The 19,244-nt window shown below is 43.4% G+C and overlaps 1 protein-coding gene across 10 annotated transcripts in view; it reads right to left on the bottom strand.

Moving 5' to 3' along the window:
* The window catches only part of CNOT1 (CCR4-NOT transcription complex subunit 1), a 90,270-nt gene that overhangs the window by 11,357 nt on the left and 59,669 nt on the right, over positions 1 to 19,244 (bottom strand). For 6 of the 10 annotated variants that reach the window (XM_048816648.2, XM_048816658.2, XM_048816650.2 and 3 more), the window contains 9 exons: positions 17,322 to 17,618; positions 8,554 to 8,694; positions 8,367 to 8,471; positions 7,219 to 7,338; positions 6,419 to 6,610; positions 4,327 to 4,469; positions 3,564 to 3,672; positions 3,301 to 3,470; positions 2,047 to 2,299 (listed from right to left, as the gene is read on the bottom strand). In XM_048816648.2, coding sequence (XP_048672605.1) covers positions 2,047 to 2,299; positions 3,301 to 3,470; positions 3,564 to 3,672; positions 4,327 to 4,469; positions 6,419 to 6,610; positions 7,219 to 7,338; positions 8,367 to 8,471; positions 8,554 to 8,694; positions 17,322 to 17,618 — 1,530 coding nt within the window. The remainder of the gene's footprint in view (positions 1 to 2,046; positions 2,300 to 3,300; positions 3,471 to 3,563; positions 3,673 to 4,326; positions 4,470 to 6,418; positions 6,611 to 7,218; positions 7,339 to 8,366; positions 8,472 to 8,553; positions 8,695 to 17,321; positions 17,619 to 19,244) is intronic. The other 4 variants (XM_048816653.2, XM_048816655.2, XM_048816654.2 and 1 more) reach the window with 1 other exon arrangement.

Here is a 19,244-nt window from a genome sequence, read left to right as displayed (position 1 = left end):
ACACAACATAATTTACTCTCCCTAAAGACCAACTGTGATGGCAAGGCAACAAGAGAAAGTTAAACAAAAACAAAAATCAATATAGGTGCAAGTTGCAACATATACAGTATCCATCTTTATAAAGATCACCATATAGTATTTACAGCCAGCCAGAAAGCGAGACATTACTATAAACTATGTAGCTGCTCTTTTATGGGCTAGAGTGTGTTTTTACATAGGGTTATCTGCCTCACTCAAACTAACGTGTTTTGGTGCAGGGAAAGGGGATCATCTAGGCTGCAGGGAGGGTAGTAAGGTCCCTTCCCTAGAGGGTGTATGGAGTAGCCCAGGTTGTGCACGATTTGTTTTTACCCATACTGCACCACCACCACAAGGAAAGAGAAAAGATTACAAAATGCTTGTTGCATTAGACCAGTGTGGAGAATAGAATCTTACAGTCAAGGGCCTGCCAGGAGTTTCAGCCTCCTAGTGCTCATACAGCCCTCAATCTCTTGTAGAAACCAGGGAAACAAAGAGGCTCCACCACCTGGAGCCAATAAAAGGAGATATAGAGCTGACTTAAAGTGAAGATAGTGATGTGATTGAGCTGCATTTTCAATAGCCCCACATAAGCCAAGAAAAGTAGGTACCTTTCTATACGTCACACAAAAGCACTCAGGGGAAAAAGAGCAAAGCACACTAGTCTCTTGGTCCCCTCATACAAAAAAGGAGCCACATAAGTGATCCTTTTATGCCCGTCAGAGTTCATAGCTACATCAGCAATACTTCACAGGCATCAGTAATGAAAGTAGCTGATCAAATACTGACTATGAATTTAGTTCCCATCCCTCACAAGGAAAACACTGACTATTTAATCTAGGGCCATCTGTGCCATGACCTGGCCTGAAGCCAGACTGAAGAGAGGACCGGAAGTTTGAGAACTGCAACTGGCAATGCATGTCAGCCTCTCTCAAGTCTAAAAGGTTACAAGCTAGACTAGATTATTCACATCAAGAAAGGATGGGGGGGCTTCGAGTTAGAGCTGACCCAAATAGATGGATAAAGAAAGCAATACCCCTTAGCTAGGCTCCATTCCACTTGCCCTGGCCTCTCAGAGAGCTGAACTCCAGTTTAGATTTCATATAGCTGTTGCTTTGTGGCTCGTCAGTCTTCTGTGGACTATCTAGGTTCTCACTGCTTATAGTTTTGAAGGGGGAAGTGATATCAGCAGTCAATCTACAGAGTAAACTGGGAACTTCCTCTCCTTGCAGCCATGGCTAAGTTGACTTTGTAGCAAGTGCAGCTGTTAACTGCAAATTCCATTTTAGCATAAGTCTTGCTGCCATCAGTTTACAACATATTTCGAACGGCTGCATTTTTGTCCATACCCAAAGAAAGAAGGTCAGTAGAAACACTGGGCTACTTAATTCCCACTTCTCTTCACTGCAATCCCCATCCTACTCCCACCCAAGTGGATAGAGTTCCATCTCTTCAGGCAAACCCTGTAGTCATGCGTGTTAAAGTAGAAGCAAGAGGAATGGCATTTATACTGTCTAAGTTTAGAAACCATTTTAACCCATCCAGTTTAATAGTTTCCTCCAAAAACAGTGGATAAAAATTGAAGGTGTTTCCTGTTCAGGTAGGACAAGGCAATCAGATGCACTTCCACCCACCAGACATTGGTTTCTCTAGACTGACTTTGCCACACAGTTTCTGCTAAGTGTAGGGGAGAAGCAATGTTAAGCCAAATTTCGTTTGACGCAGCTATTACCAAGATCTGTCTCAATAGCAGCTCTCCTTCTGCCAGATTTACTCAGTAGAATCACAAGCTGCACTGACAATTTGTTGCTGTGGTAACTGAATTGGAACAACAATCACTGAAGGGAGGAGAGATTTTCCACTAAAGTGTCTACCATCAGTGATTAGAAAAACATGCCATAGCAGATAAGAGACAGAATTTTGATAGTCATACTCATGAAAACTTCAAAAGGATGTTTAACACTGGTACATAACACTGTGCTTTAACATGGAGGGCATCACACCCTACTTATGTTGAATAAAAAGCACCTTTCTTTCCAAAAGCTCTACCTGTCCAACAAACGCAGAGAAAGCTTTGGTACTGTCACGGCCAGCTGCAGCTGAATGGTAGAGATTCACCCATTCCCTCAGTAGATACTCTGCCTTCTCCCTCAGGCCTGGTGGATCATCATACTCAGAGGCTTGGGAGATCCCAGAATGCATCATGAAGTTAGGGCCTCCATGAGCACGATCAATCATTGCTTCATAGTTGGATCGGACCACTTCCATCAACTGGGGTAATCTAGTCAAACGGACCCAAATTAAGAATTAGTCCTATACATTTTATTTTTGGGAACAGCATGTAAATGAGAAGCTATTGAGAATAAATTAAAAGCATATTGTAAACCATTTAGCAACTGCCCTTCTGATACCTTATATTAGTCTCATTGTGCTACATGTAATACAATTATCTGGAAGGAGCTTTACCCCGTAGCATCCCTGTACAATCAAAAATCAACTCATTTTTAGGGAAAGTCAAATTTTGAAGCCCAGCCCTACTCCCCGAACTTGAGTGTTTTGACAGAGCCATCCTTCCCATCACAGGATGGGAGCTCTACTTCCTATGGATTAGTGGGGCCCTTAGGAGGAGAGGGACCAGTGACAGATGCCACGGCCTAGTACCCAGATCGGTGACAGCAGAGTAGGCAGCACTGAAAGCGTTCCTTATGCAAGATCTCAGACCATCAGAGCAAGCCAGGAGTTACTTGGCTGCAGCAACAGAAAGGTTGTCGAGGATGAAAAAAGGTAGGTTGGGTTAGAGACCACATGTTCGCTAATACAGGTTTATTCTCTGCCAGTCTCTGCCTAATCTAATCTAGACAAACCTAATCTAACCAACTTAGACACTTTGAGAATCTTTTTGATATCCTTGTGTTGGAATCTAGTGAAAAGAGCTTTTTGTCCACCCCAAGAAAGCAAGCCTCGTTGCAGTTGCTTTTCTGAAGTGCACATAGGTTTTTGTGCAAAAGTTTAAATGTGTTAGTCTAAGGTGCCACAAGGACTCCTTGTTATTTTTGCTGATACAGACTAACACGGCTACCAATCTAAATATAGAAGAGTTTCAGGTGGGGACAACTACATCAGTGATATCAAGACAGAAGTAGATTAACTAGTGCAGAAATGTGTCTGAGAGGAAGTTTAAGTCAGAATATGCAAAAAGAGTACAGTTTTAAACAATTTTAAATCAGATCACTATTGAGCACCTTAGAGAAGTTCAGTATTTGAACAATATTTCAGTCTCACCCTTCTGGAGCATTCCCTCTGGAGTGAGCATTAATCCTCATCAGAGTCTCAATGGTGTGGAACAGATCTGCCTCTGTTACATGGGCTACACTCCTCTCATCCACCAACAAGATCCTCACCAACTGCATGGCAAATGCCACTGCCATGTAGTTCAAGCCATTCTCCATTGACTGCCAAGATGGAAAATGTAGTCAAGAATATGAAGTGTAAATCCTTTAATGAACTGCTTACATGAAGTGTGTTCAAAAGGAAAAAACTCTTACCTGTGCCAAGTGAAGATCGTACTGCTGCATGGTAACAAGGTGATTGCGGATTAGCAGCTCCACAGCTTCTACATTGTACTTATACTCATCCCGGCATTCAATCAAGCATCTATAAATATTACACCTTTTTAATACATGCTTGTTTAGCCTAGCTGCACTTATTAGAAAAATGTGATACCTCAAGACAGCTATAGATTTGAGACATTGATTTATTGTTCAACTCTAACAGAGATCTCCTCTACAGGGTTCACCAAGTTAGTGTTTGAGCTTAAGAACAGTCTCAACTGCATCACAGAGCAGTCTAAAGCTTCGCCACATCTTAGCTCTGGTCATCAGTCCTTTTTAAAAGGCTTTTTACACTGAACCGATGAAGCTCTATTTCCAAAGCATGGAAAATTACATGTCTACCTACCAAGCACTCCTGGAATCAGTCTCTAATAGAAACACATCAACATGCAGAAGACTTATTAAAATTAGATTCTCTATATAAAAAAAAGTGATAAACCTGTCACGCCTGAGGTATGTTTTAAACCTTTTAATAAAAAGTAGCTTCCTATCAATCTCTAGGGCAAAGGAGCAATACTTAGACACCTAGTTTTAGTTCAAGACAAATGGGAAGTGACAAATTATGTAGGAGTTAGTCTTTTGTACAGTTATACCATTTTACACACAAGTGTTCTGGAATCACATATGGTAACTCAACAAGACTAGAGGACAAGGTATCAGGTATTCAAACAAGAGTTCTCTTCCTCCCATTACTGACCTGGTGATCTGCTTGTTACACCATGGAGACCCATAAGCACGGCCATCCTGCAGAGCTTTTAGTACAAGTAGGTGACACTCACGGTAGCGGAGCAGGAGGTCAGCATCCGCACCACTGGTGGCATCCAGTAAGCCCTCAACAGCCTAGAAGAGAAGCAGCTGGTCAGCACATATGGAAAACCCAGTCCTTCACTACTGCCTCCTGAAAATCAATGAACTTTAAGTACTTTTCTCCAAAACCAGTTAACCTTAAAACGTGGCAGCTGCAATACTATCCAAAAACCAGTGATCTCTGCTCATAATGCTAGAATATCCAGAAAGGTCTTATATAAGTTTACCACATGGAGGGCATTTAGTTAACTGCTCATTCTCCACAAAGGTTTTAACAAAGTATTCTGCAATGATTTTATATAAACACTAAACAGTAAGAAAAAAATTGCAACTCTTTGGGCTGCAACATCAATAAGCCAATGTCTTTTCATCAAACCCAGGTTCTAGAGTCTAATTCTATGTCTGGATCAGATAAGAATGTGGATGAAAATAAACTGGGAGAGAAGTTATACCTGTTTATAGAAGTAAGCATTCAGACGGTCTACATTAGTAGAACTGACCAGTTCAGGTGAGGTTTAAACACAAGGTAGCTAAGCCAGTCCTAAAAAACTTTGCCCACCCCTGATCTACAAGCTGATATCCTGCATTACATGAGGAGGGCAAACTTCTTGGCCCAAGGGCCACATCTGGGTATGGAAATTGTATGGCAGGCCAGGAATGCTCATGAAATTGGGGGTTGGGTGCGGAAAGGGGTGAGGGCTCTGGGGTGGGGCCAGAAATGAGGAGTTTGGGGTGTGGGAAGGGGCTCCAGACTGGGGCAGAGGGTTGGGGCACAGGAGGGGGTTGGGGTGCAGGCTCCAGGCAGCATTTACCTCAAGGAGCTCCCAGAAACAGAGGCATGTCCCCTCTCTGGTTCCTGTGAGGAGGCGCAGACAGGCAGCTCTGTGCACTGCCCCATCTGCAGGCGCCACCTCTGCAGCTCCCATTGGCCGTGGTTCCTGGCCAATGGGAGCTGCAGGGAGGCACTTGGGACTGGGGGCAGCACATGGAGCCCTCTGGCTGCCCCATGGAGGAGGACATGCCACTGCTTCCAGGAGCAGTGTGGAGTCCCTGGCGGGAACTTGAGGGCCAGATTAAAAACATCTGAAGGGCTGGATGTAGCCCCGGGCTGTAGTTTGCCTGCCCCTGTTGTAGATCAATTTAGCTGATCAAGGTGCAGTCTAGGCTCCTGCCAAGACCTAGTCAAGACAAAAACCAGTAGAGGGTGTCCACACCATCTACTGAGGACGTAAAACTATCTTTCACACTGGTTTTCAGCTTTTAGCACTTTTGGCTCCATCACTGTTCCTGGATTGTAAAAGAGCAGTGGCACCGAGTGTCTTAATACTAGTTTCCACACAGAGCTTGCAAGATTCTTCTGCATTTGTCATCTCTAGACACTCATCACTATAAAGCCATACATACCATGCTCAGACCCTAGGTTAGGAGTAATGTAATATGCTCTACTTAGTAGTATCCTTGATGTTTCAATTATTGCAGAATGCAGCTGTCTCATCACAGCCAATTCTGTTTAGGAGTATAGCCCCTGTGCTCAGCACTGATTTGTTTTGTTTACTTCCAGGTGCAATTCAAAGGTACTGATGAGCATATTTAAAGGAATCCAAGTTGATCTGGAAGCACATTAAGAGACTGGTTGATCTTAACTAAGTTCCACAGACTTAATTCTCCCAGCTGCAGGGTCTCAGTGAGGAACCTCTATAGTGTTGGAACTTGTTCCTCGTGGTGACTTGTCTAAATCTGGCATCCTAGAGGGCATAATGTCAAGTGTCTGCATCTTGCGTGTAATCTGTTTTTGCTTCTTTCATTTCTTAACATCTGAAAAAGGCAGGAGTGGTCCTTCAATACAATTCACTGAGTAGTTCCCCACTGTATTTGTTCAATTCTAACAACGCATCTGCCAGCCAAAAAGTAATCTACAGGCAAAAGGAGTAGTAAAAGCAAACTGAACTGCATATTAGCTGACAGGAGAAATTTACACTAACCTTCTGGAGCAGTCCAAGCGCAGCTATCGCATCACGGGAGTTACGAGCTACTGCTACAGCCTCCAACAGGCTGCGTAAGGCTTGAGCTTGTGGGTTCATGGCCAGGGTATGCGGTATGGATTGCAGGTGTTGTTCCAGTTCTGCCATACATTTATCATAGATCTGTGCTACATCATCTGTAGCCCAAGCTTGCTGTTTTAAAAGGAAGTGGACGTGTTTAGTAAGACTTGGCAAGGATTACTTGAGGGGTGGGAGGGGGGGTTTGAAAAGTAAAACAAGTATGTAGAATTCATTAAATACCAATTAATCTTTTGACTGCAGCAGAACCTCTGGCACCAGAAAATGCATCGTAAAGAAGAATCCTAACTCAAATGCCAATTTAATTGCTTGATTAGTGATATTTTACTTGAATGTACAGTCAAATATTGGCAGCATACTAAGTTGTGTAACTGGCAGAGGCGATCCAAATATGCCAGTTTAGTTACAAGTTGGTCCATTCACAAGCTCCCAGAAATACCAGCATTGTTATCCATTACATTCTCAAAAGTTACATATCTAGTCCTCTCAGTTCCATGAGTAGCACTTCAGAACTCAACACAAAACACACACACAATGATGTGAGGATGGTGTTACGTTTCCTTCAATTTGGCTGTAGAGGCCATCAACATCCCTCCAAAAAAAAAAAAAAGTTTAAGTGCCATTAAAGCCAGAATACCAGTGGGTAATCAATGTGAAACTCTGCAAGGCTCATCAAAATGGCTTTGATATCTTCAAGCCAACACAGTTACAGAAATCTGTACCTTCATAGGCTGAGCCAAGAATCCTGTGGGCTGGGTTAAATCATTGGTAGGCAAGAAGCCGGGGACATTGCGTGCAAACTCTTCATAAACAGCCAGCTGTTTTGGGTCCACACCACCAACCTTTACAATGAAAAAAAGTGGCAAGTCCTTTATTTGGCTCTGACAGTGGAGAAAAAGTGTAATTGCACAACTTGCCCTTTAGTTCTAATCAAGTGACTTATAGAAGTAGCTCTCAACCAAGAGTATGCGTACCCATGGGGGTACACAGAGGTCTTCCAGGAGGTACATCAACTCATCTAGGTATTCGCCTAGATTTACAACAGGATACATAAAAAGCACTAACGAAATCAGTACAAACTAAAATTTCATACAGACAGTGACTTGTTTATACTGCTCTATATACTGAAATAAGTACAATATTTATATTCCCATTGATTTATAATTATATGGCAAAAATGAGAAAGCAAGCAATTTTTCAGCAAGTGTGAGAGACATTTTTGTATTTTTAGGTCTGATTTTGTAAGCAAGTAGTTTAAGTGAGGTGAAACCTGGGGATATGCAAGACAAATCAGACTCCTGAAAGGACTACAGTAGTCTGGAAAGGTTGAGAGCCACTGACCTATAGAGCATAAACTCAAAGCTGTACACATCTGGGGAAGAGTTCAGTGCAGGATTGGTGGGAATCCTATATTCCCTACACCCTACTTAACTGCAAAGCAGGAAAATCCCCCAGTCTATGCTGCTGCACTTAAGTATGCAGTCTATCCATTTCTTTCTGCCACTGTGAACACTGTCTGCAGCTTTAGTGAAGCAGATGTCATCTTAGAAGGTGATGAGAAGCAAAAATAGAAAGATGGAAGACACTCTAGTGACCTTCCTCCACCACCACTGAAGCAGTACTGTAGACAAGCTCTAGAAGGAACATACAATATCCTCAGAGTTGAGAGGAAGGGAAGGGGAGAATTGAATAGCTTATTTCACAATATGTTTCAGCTACTAAGTAGTTGGATTATTAACCATGAGACCAAGGCAAAGAAATAAAGACTCATCTGCTAAGTGTTGCCACCTCCTCCTGCAGTTTTAAGATTAGGAAGAGAGGGAGAAGAGCAACATCACCAAAAATTAAAATTCAGCAAGTCTGTTCTCACCTTCAATCTGATCTGCTCTGGCATCCGTTCAGCCTGGTAAGTTAATACAACAGGATCACAGTACCGACGACCCTCTTGTCTAGCATGCTTTCTGAGCTCAAATTCCTGCAAAAGCAATAATACAGAGAAGTTGTCAGTAGGTATCTTCTAGAGGCTTCACATAAACAATAGACACTTCTATACTTACAGTTGCCAGCCTCTTGTCCATTTCAGGGCCTGCCTTTTCCACAGCTGTCTTCTGAATGAAGCAGCATGCTAATTCACAGTTATCCTGAGCTAACTGTGCAGCTGCCTGCTCCATCATCTCCCTCTGCTGTGGGGATGCTGCCTATTAAAAAAAATGGTATATTAATGAAGGCTGTAAGTTTCCACTGTAAAATGCATCAGTTAATCTTGAAATTTGAGCCACTGACTATACATAATGCCAGTATCAAACAGGCATGTTCTCATGAACATGAGTCACTTTGCATGAAGTTAAATGCTTTATGTTTTATATTTTATATCAAAACTTTCAGTAAACCATGCAGGTAGGGGAGCTAACAAGCAACTTGATCAAGAAATAAAATCAAGAGGGATCTCCTGTACCTCCAGTGTGCGGAATTAAGGAAGAAAGCCCATCAGTACTAGGCTGACAGAGCAGTCGGTTCCTATGCAGGAGAAAACAAGCTTCATGTTAAATAGTCTATGGCCCACACAAACTAAGAAAAAAGTCATCTGCAGCTAGCAGAGTAAGTTGCTCTATTTATTCCAATGGCGTGTGAAACACTGACTAAAAATGTAAATCTGTCAACGGCTTCCATCTCCAGAAAGACTAAGTGACCACTGCTCTACTTTAATGTGTCCTGATGGGAAATACAGGTCACAGACAGACCTATTTACAGGGGTACAGAACTTGCATTGCAGTAATAGGATGTGGGTGCCCAGTACCTCAGAAAACCATGTCAATATGGTTCAGTCAAATTTTCATATACAATATAGCCTTAACTAGAATGACAGTATTTTTCCCTTCCCTTTGGAAATGCTACGTGTGCAACAGCACAATCTAGGCTACATTCAGACAGACAAGACAGACAAGAAAAGGCATTATGAATCCAGACATTTTGTAACAGTGTTTAGGAGCATACACAAGATGTCAAAACTATCAGAACCATTCGGCTTCCCTCCCTCTCCTCCTCCCCCACAAAATCAGAGTTACTCCTTTTTTACTACTATTTTCTGAAAACCAGATTGCCTCTACATATTAAAATTGGCATTTACTAACCCGTTCTAGGGACATACTCTGGATTTAACAACTGATTTAAGGTTCACCACCTGCATATTATCTTTTTAAACAGCATAACTTTACAGTAAAGGTAGTTTGTAATCCAGGAAAATTCTATTTCAATACCCTGTAGCTTCAAGGGTAGAGAAATCCTTGCTGCTTTTAGATTTCTACAAACAAGGATAGTACAAAGTGTCACACAAGCAGTGAGCCTCTGCAAAACTGAAATAATCCTTGGCTGTCCCTTAATTCAGAAAACCATGTAAATGCAGAGATTTACCTGCTTCTGACTGACAAACTGCCACAAATTCTGAGATTAATCAATCCTTTTTTCCAGCTCAGGTTATTTTGATAATCATAGCTTTAGCCATGATTGACAGAGTCAGTCTCCCAAAAAGAGAGTTGTCAGCATCTGCAGGCAAAAATCCAATGTATCTATTTTAAGCATGAAACTCGAGGTGGATGCTTGCATCGTATCCAATTTTCTATGACTCAAGTCTACAGAAATGGGTGATCTCACCTCTAAGAAGGCTAGACTGTCAGAAAAGGAAGATCACTTACCTTATAGTAACTGGAGATCTTCAAGATGTGTGGTCCCCATGGGACTCACTATAGAGTGTATGCCCGTGTATATGTCTAAGACTGGAAGAATATTCAATTGGTCCGCACCTGTGCCCTACACCTCAAGCTCTGAACCGAGGGTATAAAGGGTGGTGCAGACCAACTGCCTCTCCAGTTCCTACTCTGCCATGAATCAAGTGAGAATCTGAACAGAGGGAAAAGGAGAATGGGACATGAATACCCATAGGGACCACACATCTTGAAGAACTACATTACAATAAGAGCAGTAACCTTCCTTCCTTCACATGCTGGGCAGGCACTGCGGGTGAACTCTCAAATAGTGCTCACAGAGGAGGGTGTGAGGAAATTTTCCACACCACAATTGCGGGAATGCTGAAACAAAGGAAGCATCCTTGGCAGAAGCTTGCACTGGGTAAAAATGCTTACTAAAAGTGTGAATAGAGAGATGCAGGGCAGCACCTTGGAGCTGATAAGGGGCTCATGGGTTCAAGTTGAAGGTTCATATGTGCCGACTGCACCAGGTTTTAATACTGGAGGAAATGTTCTAATAATGCCTTTTAGGAATTTCACAGTTGTGGGATGAGGAAAACCAAGCAGTAGTCCATTGAAGCAGGAAAAGCATTAATAGCTGCTAAGTAGTGAACTAATGGATACAGCCGATGTGTTTAAGGAGAGAAGATACTCCAGAATAAGAGGCACCGCAGACTCCTCACAGAAGATAAGTGACATTGCTGATACCAAATGAAAAATCGTTCTACATAGCGGTATAGCCCTTCCTTCTTGAGGGTTTCCTGCTGTCACTGAGGATGGACTGTACTTTTTGCGAACATGCTCTCTAAAAATTTGTTGTCCATACAAAATCCAGACTACCAGATGGACAGAGGCTGGGTTGGGATGGATGATCCTGTTTCCTTTCTGAGGCATTAAGTGTACATATGGGCCAGAGGCCATCTGTAGGACAGTGAACTAGAACTGCCTTGGCCACCACCAAGGCCACCATCAAGATTACTGTTGCCTTTTCCTGCCTGATCTTCTTGAGTCCAGCCACTGTATCTCAGGAAGGCATGCCCTCTGGAATTGTGCCCCATGGCAGCTTGAGAGCAATAGGCTGCATACATGTTTCTTTGGATTGCAAAGAGGTCCCAGGATGGGAATCCCTACTGCTGAAAATTATACAATTCTCCTGAAGAGTACAGCTCCCATTTGTGATGCACCAGTTCCAGAGCTTGATTGCCTCCTGGCAGAGTGGGACAAACTTCACTCCCCTTTGTTTATTATATAAAAACAAAAACAGTCATGTTGTCCCACCTGATCTGGACAAATGTGGACCATATAAAGGGTAGGAATATCTTGCACACTTCACGCACTGCCTGAAGCTTGAGAAGAAAGAATCGGGACTACTGCAGAGTTTGGAGACCCTGAGCAGTATAGTCACATGTGTGTGTTGCCTCTCTTTGGTGGGTGATGTGAGAACAAAGTGAACCCCTCCACACACACTAGCCTTCCTTTCCTACCAGGTGACTGATGGCCAGATGCTCTGCAGAAGCAAGACTCATTTGTCCAGGGAGACCCTGCTCAAAGTGTAGACTGTCATCAGGCATGGTTGCAGACACCATAAGTGAAGCCTTGCAAAGGGGGATCATGTAGGTATATGAGGCCATATAGCCTACCAGGATCAGGTAGAATTGGACTGTCATCTGGGGGCTGAGCCAAAGTTGGGCCTCTGTCCCAAGGTAATTCTATAACTTGTGCAAGGATTAAAGGAGACTTTTCTAGATTTACCTGAAAGCCCAAGGAAGGAATGAGTTGGGTAAGGAGGCAACTGGTACCTGTGCCTTCTCATATGACTGTCCCTTGAGCAGCCAATCACTTAGGTAGGGAAATATTAGGCTGCCTTGTCAGCACATATCTACTGCTACCATGGACAGTACCTTCATAAAAACCTTTAGGGCTATCAAGAGGCTGAATGGGCACTCTGTTGAAAGTGGTCTAAGCCCACTGTAAAGCACAGGAAGCTTCTCTGTGTGGGGTGAAGGTCCACATGAAAATAAGCATCCTTCAAATCAAGAGGCACATACTAAATGCCTTTGTTCAGGGAGGGATTACAGTGGCCAGTGTAGTCATCTTAAATCTTGAAGAACGAATGAAAACATTTAGCTGCAAGGTCCAGGATAGCTCTTCAGGCCCGCCCCGCTTTCTTTTTAGGGATGAGGAAATGTTTGGAATAAAAGTTCTTCCCCCATGTGGGGGTGGTACAGGCTCTCCTGCCCCTAACTGGATTAGGGAGTCCACCTCTTGTCTGAGAATGCTCTCATGAGAGGGGGTCCTTGAAGAGATAGGGAGAGAGGTTTGGAGAAGAGGGCAGCAAGGAATTCTAGGTAGCTAGTAGAGATAACACTTAACAGTAATCTGTCCGATGCGATACACTGCCACATTAGGAGAAACATGTCAGGCAGCCATCTAAGGGGGTGGTGGTGCCTTCCTAGGAGGCAGGTGAGACGGAAGAGGGGAAGGCAGTGGTTGTGGTTAATCTCTTCTGCTGTATCCTCTAGCGCTTCTTAGGGAGCTCAGGCTATACGGCTAGGTGGTACTGATGAGAAGGCAGCCTGCAACATTTCCTATGAAGTGCCTGGGTATATATCCTCAAAGAGCAGAGGGTGGCATAAGAGTCCTTGAAGGAGTGAAGCTCCTCATCTGTCTTCTCGCTCAATAGGTTGTTACCCTTGAAGGGGAGATCCTCTACTGTTCCTTGGATTGCCTTGGGAATTCTGAGAACTGCAACCAAGAAGCCTGCCTCAACCACTGAAGTGACCACTGGGCAGAAAGCCAAGTCCACTGCATCAGGAATGCCCAGAGAGATGATCTGGCAACTAGTTTCCCTTTGTCCAGGATGGCCTGGAATTTGGGCCTACATTTCTGTGAGAATTAGCTTGCTAATAAGCTAACAGTTTACTGTAATTAATATCCTATTTGGACATTAATGCCTGATCATTCACTCTGCAGAACAGTAAACTGTCTGATGAAAAGTTTTTGCCAAAGAGCTCTAGTCTCCTTGAATCTTTGTCCAAAGGGGTATACCTATGCTAGTGCATCCTGTTTTGTTCTCTGACTGCTTGGAGCTTGGATAGGGTAGGAAAAGAAATATTCTGCCCCCTGGGAAAGAACAAAATGGGGTTGAGGCACAGGTAGCTGGTGTATGCCAGCACGTCTTAGTGGGCTCTAATCAGGCCTTATTTGCAGACAGTGCCAACTTGGACTGAGCTGCAGTCTGGAGACTATCCAGGAGTTTACAAGTAAGATTGTGAACCTTTTCTAGTGGGTTCTAGAGAGTTTCTGTGATCCTCCTCAATAGGTCCCCAATACCGCCTAGGATCATCCAGTGGTGAGGAAGAGGCCAAATGTTACCGCCTTGTCTGGAGAGGAAAAAAGTGCTGCTGACAGTTCCAGCTGTACTGGCTGTTCCTGCTCAACAAGCAATCTGGGAAGGACTGAGGCTCCTCTGGGCACCAGTGTCAAAGATCACCACCCAGTGCCCTCAGTCAGGGACTCAAAAGTACAGACCTCAGGAGCTCAAACGGTGGAATCATAAGGATACAAGTCAGTTCCCAAGGAGGGTACTACTAGTCACTAACCCAACACTGCAGATCACAAGGGTGAAGGCAACTAGGAGCCTCTGGAAACTGTCTGAGCTGATGTCTGGACTCAGACCACTCAGGGGAACCACTGGTATCTTTCTGCTCGTCTGAGGAATAGGAGTTATCCAACTATTGGCGATGCGACCACTCAAACGGTCACAGTAACCAGCAAATAGTACACTGACAGCATCCAAGTGCCGACAGCATGGCTGGTGCTTGGGACTGGCAAACGATGTGCCAATGATTTAGGGATGTCCCCCGATACCATCTGGTCCGAAAGGATCAGTGACTCGGGATCAGTGTAAAACTGCCAGGTCCTATGAAGAGCATATTCAGACCTAATACAGTGGTTCTCAAACAGGAGGTCCCGAGGTTATTACATGGGAGATTGCAAGTGGTCAGCCTCCACCCCAAGCCCGCTTCGCCTCCAGCAATTATAGTGCTAATATAAAAAAAGGTGTTTTTAATTTATATGGGGAATTGCACTCAGAGGCTTGCTGTGTGAAAGGGGTCACTAATACGAACTTTTGAGAACCACTGGCTTAATAGAAAGAGCACTGGAGAGAGTCTTGGTGCAGGTGGATCCACTGGGTGAGAGTTTTGGCACAGGAATTTTCTTATGATGTGTTCCAGGGATGAACACTCCCTCTACCCATGTGTGGTGCAGGGGTCAGTCCTGGTCCCTTTCATAGAGACTCTTTTGGAGCGGTAGCACTTCCCAATAGCAGGGGTGCTGTCCCCACCATGAGCTCTTGGTGCACTCAGCCCTGGGCACAGCATCTCACTTGGTGCCAAGAGGGAGAGGAGAAACAATCCTTTGGAGTCTGGGCCTACTGCAGGAGTCTGAGCTAGAGCACTCTGGTGCCAAACTGGCACTACCCAAAGGCTCAGGTTGACAAGATGGGGAGGAGGCTCCAGGATCTCACTGGGGCCTAACGGAGCAGTCTTTTAATTGTATACGAGCCTCAACTACTTGGAATGCCATTACTTTTCCCCTCATACTAGGCAGTCACACTTTGAAGGAATGTGCAAGGAGAATCCAGAAAGACCAGGGGAGCCTCAAGAACGGGACAATTCCTAACGGTAGGAAACTATGGCAGGCAGAACATGTAAATTGAGTAGGGGTCCTGCAAGAGGACCAAGACAATGGACCGAGAGCTGATGGGGCGAGGACAAGCGATAGCTTTTTGAGAGACACAGGGATCTCACCCGGGACCATCAAAGAAGCCAAGAGGAGGAGCGTGCCAAAACAGGATTCTTCAGTAGCTTGGCTGGGTACAACCCTGATGTTGGCCAGTCAGAATTGTCTCCACCTTTACTTTTCTATGCTATCTTGAGGACTTTCCAATGCTGTGTTCCAGTTGACTAATAAACCCTACTGTTTTGAAAAGGCTGCTTGATGTCACGGCAAATACTTGCTGAGTGCACTAATCCCTGAAGAAGGCAAAAGTCTAGGAACAGAAGAAGTCTTATTTGGACTTGCTAGACAGAGCTCATGATGTGAAACAGGAGTGCTGGAGCCCAAAGACTCAAGATGCTGAAAGCCATCTGGCTTACCTTTAAGAATGGGACCCTTTGGGGGTCTGGCACGCTGGAAGTGTTCCTCCAAAGGACTGTTTAAAAGCTGGGACATAGCACAGATCCTGTGGATCTATGACACCCTCCCACCTACCTCCACAAAGCCACTTCAAGCCAATTTATGAAGCAGCAAAATGTTGTTCGAGATGAGCTGACAAAATTCCTTTGAACTACAAATGCCAGACCAAAAGGGGTATTCACTCTGTTTTAGTCAGAGAACTAAAGCAATGAATTTTTTAAAATGCTTTCCTGGTTTAGTTTTAACACCTCAGAAGAAGACTGCGCTGTCCTTCTTGGCCTGGCAACAGGGTTTCTACACATACTGCTGAAATGGAAGGAATCTGTTAAGTGATTTAAAGGATCAGGCATATCAGATCAACATTTGATCTACATTCAGACTGCATTCTGGTGACAGTGTGATCCTGAGATTATATAAGATGCCTTCACAGTTCATTTGAAGAAAACAATAAAAATCCATTATAGTACTACAAGTAAAGAAGAGACAAGAAGTCAAACAGTACTCTAGCTATAGATTTGCTATCTAGTCCTGGATGCATCATCAACAAGACAGTGCTATAATGAGACCTATTCACAGTTTCATGCGCTGCCAGAACTAGAAGTTTGCAATGGTAGATATGCACTATGTTTTTCTAGTTACACTGAGCATTTATCAATGCCATCAGTGATCTCAACTGCCAAAACTGTGTTAGGACTGAAATGGAAAAATACAAGGTGGTAGTCTAAGTTAGTATCTTTTAACAGATTATTCTGATAGGCAGAAGCCTCCATCCATTCCTCTGAGTGCTTAAACCATACCAAGACAATTACATATAACTGACTAATGCCTCAGTCACCCGTTGCAATAATAGGTCTTGATCTACACTCTATGCCCCTCAACCCTCGCAGATGAATTGGGGAGTTCCAGAGTCAAGAAGTTGTGCCAGCAGTTCCCACAATTTAACCCAGGGGCTTTCATATTCCTGCCACAGATCCTCGAAATCCTGCCCTAAGCTCATTACCATGCAATGGAGCCATTCCATTACAACATGACCCCTCACAGCCACAGAAAAGGAGGAAGGGATTTGCCCATAACCAAGATGTAAACAGATTTCTTCTGGAGCCCTAATTTTACCCCTCAAAACAGCTATACCTTGAACTTGCATGATGCTTCAACCCTCATGTCTACCCAAAATGGTTCGTATACTTGAGCGCTGGTGGTAAGTATGGTAAGTTTTCTGGCAAATGACCTACTAAATGGATTTGTTAGGGGCTGGCAGTTCATAAATTGTTTAAAACAAAATTGTATCATCTTACATTACTTTAACCAATGGAGAAAAACCACAGGGGAAGCTTTAAAATAATGTGTTAGAAGACTTAACAGCCCCTAGAAAAGCCAATAAATCAAGCAGTTTAATTGTACAGAATAATCTCTCAATTTTATACTTGCTAATGGAACAATTAAGTGAATGGAATGGATGGTCTGAAGTATATACACATATACAAAGACAAACTTGTATATTTTGTCAAGAAATTTAACTTTCAGTATCAAGGGCTAATCTCCCATTGCTTTTGGATTCTAATTTTAAAGGTAGCAGGCCCATGCATGCCAAGTACAGGAAAGGTGAAGGCAATCAGGAAAAGAGACACCAGAAGATGCCTCTCAATGGTCTGTAAAGACTGAGGGCTAACTCCTCTACTATTTTAAGGCAAACTTAGTTCCACTTCAGCTAACCATGTTGTCACACCAATCTTACAAAAATTTCTTGGTCCCTGGGATCCTCTACCCCCACATTCATGATTCCAGGTAACTCCAATAGACAAGAACTCAATTTATGGCAATGCAATTAATTAGAAAGTCAATGCTAATGGGTGGAGTTCAATGAAGTTGCACCATCTTACCCGCAGCGCAGTAGCAAAACTGTTCTTCAAGTTGGTAGCAATGCTCATCATCAGAGGTTCCCTGCAGGTAATCATGGCCATACCAGCAGTCAGGTTCCGCATCATGTGGTGTGCTGCTACACGCATGCGTGACTCCTCTGAATCCAGTGCAAAGTCCTTCCTGACTATCTGTTCACAGGTAGTCATGGCAATCTTAATGGACCGATCTACCACTGGATGGACAAGCTCTTGCACTGCACGCTCTATAGCTTGACGCACGCACTGCTTTAGCTGTGGGTGGGCCTGGAACAGTGGAATCTACAAGGGAAAATGAAAACCACTTTAAGTGATTAGGCAACAGAAGGCTCAAAACAAAGTCAAAGAACAGGTACATATATAGTCATACTAGTGTTCCAAGACTCACTCTGCCCTAAATATCCACAATTTCAAAACATTAAATCTTTATATAGAGCCACGACTGATGTATGAGCTTAGTACGTAGATCACAGAAATTCAAATTGTCAGATTTAGTTTTGTTCATCTTATTTGTTCCAAATAATTTGTTCAAAATAGAGACTTAACTCGGGAGGGACACATCTGAACACATGAAGTGGTGATGTACCAATATAAAAGCTCAATGAATATATCTGCCAATAGAGCTAGGCAACTGATGAGATGGCCAAAACATGTGGAAAGCTACCTAGACTGCTCTTAGGTAAGCAACCACTCTGAATTAGATCATGGAATGATGAATTAATTTCTAGAGATCACCTGTTTGACCACTTGAAACAGCAAGTTTAACTGCTACATCTATTTTTAAAAAATAGTAAAATCATAGTTCTGATCTTTTAAAAAAAATCACATGTGGATTGCCAAGAAACATTAGCAACTTTAGCTGTGAACCACTGCTTTCCAGCTCACAAGACACTCACTCCTCAGCCAGCCAACAGGTACTTGTTTGACAGCATTGGTAGCAGAGTGCTTTTGGCTACAAGAGAGCAGAAGTAACCCTTTCAAATAGAACTAGAGAAAAAAGTCTGGAAATGAACAGAAAGGCAATTAGAAAGGGTAAGAAGCAAAGAGACAAAGAAACTGGGAGGTATATAGGAGACAGGGCAGCAAAACTACAAAAGCTGCAGTTTTACCTTGCAAAAGGGCATCCCTTAAAGGGATTTAAAATAAAGTTGGATTAAAAATGATAGTATCAGGTAGTACACCCCCTTCTGAGTCCCTGTGAACTGTTTTTTCCCCTGTTGCTCTGAAAGACAAAGTGCTATCCCAATGCACAAAAACAGAAAATGCTCTTTTTAAAAAAAACAAAAAACACCTCCTAGTGTTACTTGTAAAACCTGAGACTAACTGAAAGAAACTAAGTCTCCTTAAAATATTTCTGTTGGTGCAGTTGTCCACCCATGTTCAAGTGTGCCCAAGAGTGAAATGAGAGCTACAAGTTCAACAGGCTTTGTTCTGGACAGCTCTTTCAGTCAGATTGCCGGTGGAATCTGTCGTTGGTAGCTACCAGTGTGGTGCTCTGCTCTTGTTCGATAAGTCGGCTGCGTGTGTTCCCTCTGTGCTGCCTCCGCTCTGCGCAGATAGCTAACACAGAAGGCTCCGAGAGAACCCCCAAAAACCACAGACTCTAGTAAGGTATGAAGGAATCCGAGACAGGTTTATTGTCAAACGAAGCACAGTAATAGTTCCCTGTAGACTCTACAGGGCATACTACCAATTTGTGCTCCCTGGCAATGAACACAGTTCAGTCAGTCAGTGGCGGGACACTCCACTGCCCCCTAGGCTGGACAAAGATGTGAGCTCCCGAACCTACTTTATACAGTTGCAGGACTGATTACTCATCATAGTTCAAACGAATCTATCCATCATGTTTTTCTTTTGACCCTGTCTTTAAGATGCACCTGCCTGTTCCTTGTTATGTCTGTGGAGTGT

Source organism: Caretta caretta, chromosome 12, assembly GCF_965140235.1.
Source record: "Caretta caretta isolate rCarCar2 chromosome 12, rCarCar1.hap1, whole genome shotgun sequence".
Lineage (NCBI taxonomy): Eukaryota > Metazoa > Chordata > Testudines > Cheloniidae > Caretta > Caretta caretta.
The sequence above is the reverse complement of the archived record's forward strand: the minus strand, read 5'-3'. Positions and strand labels throughout refer to the sequence as shown.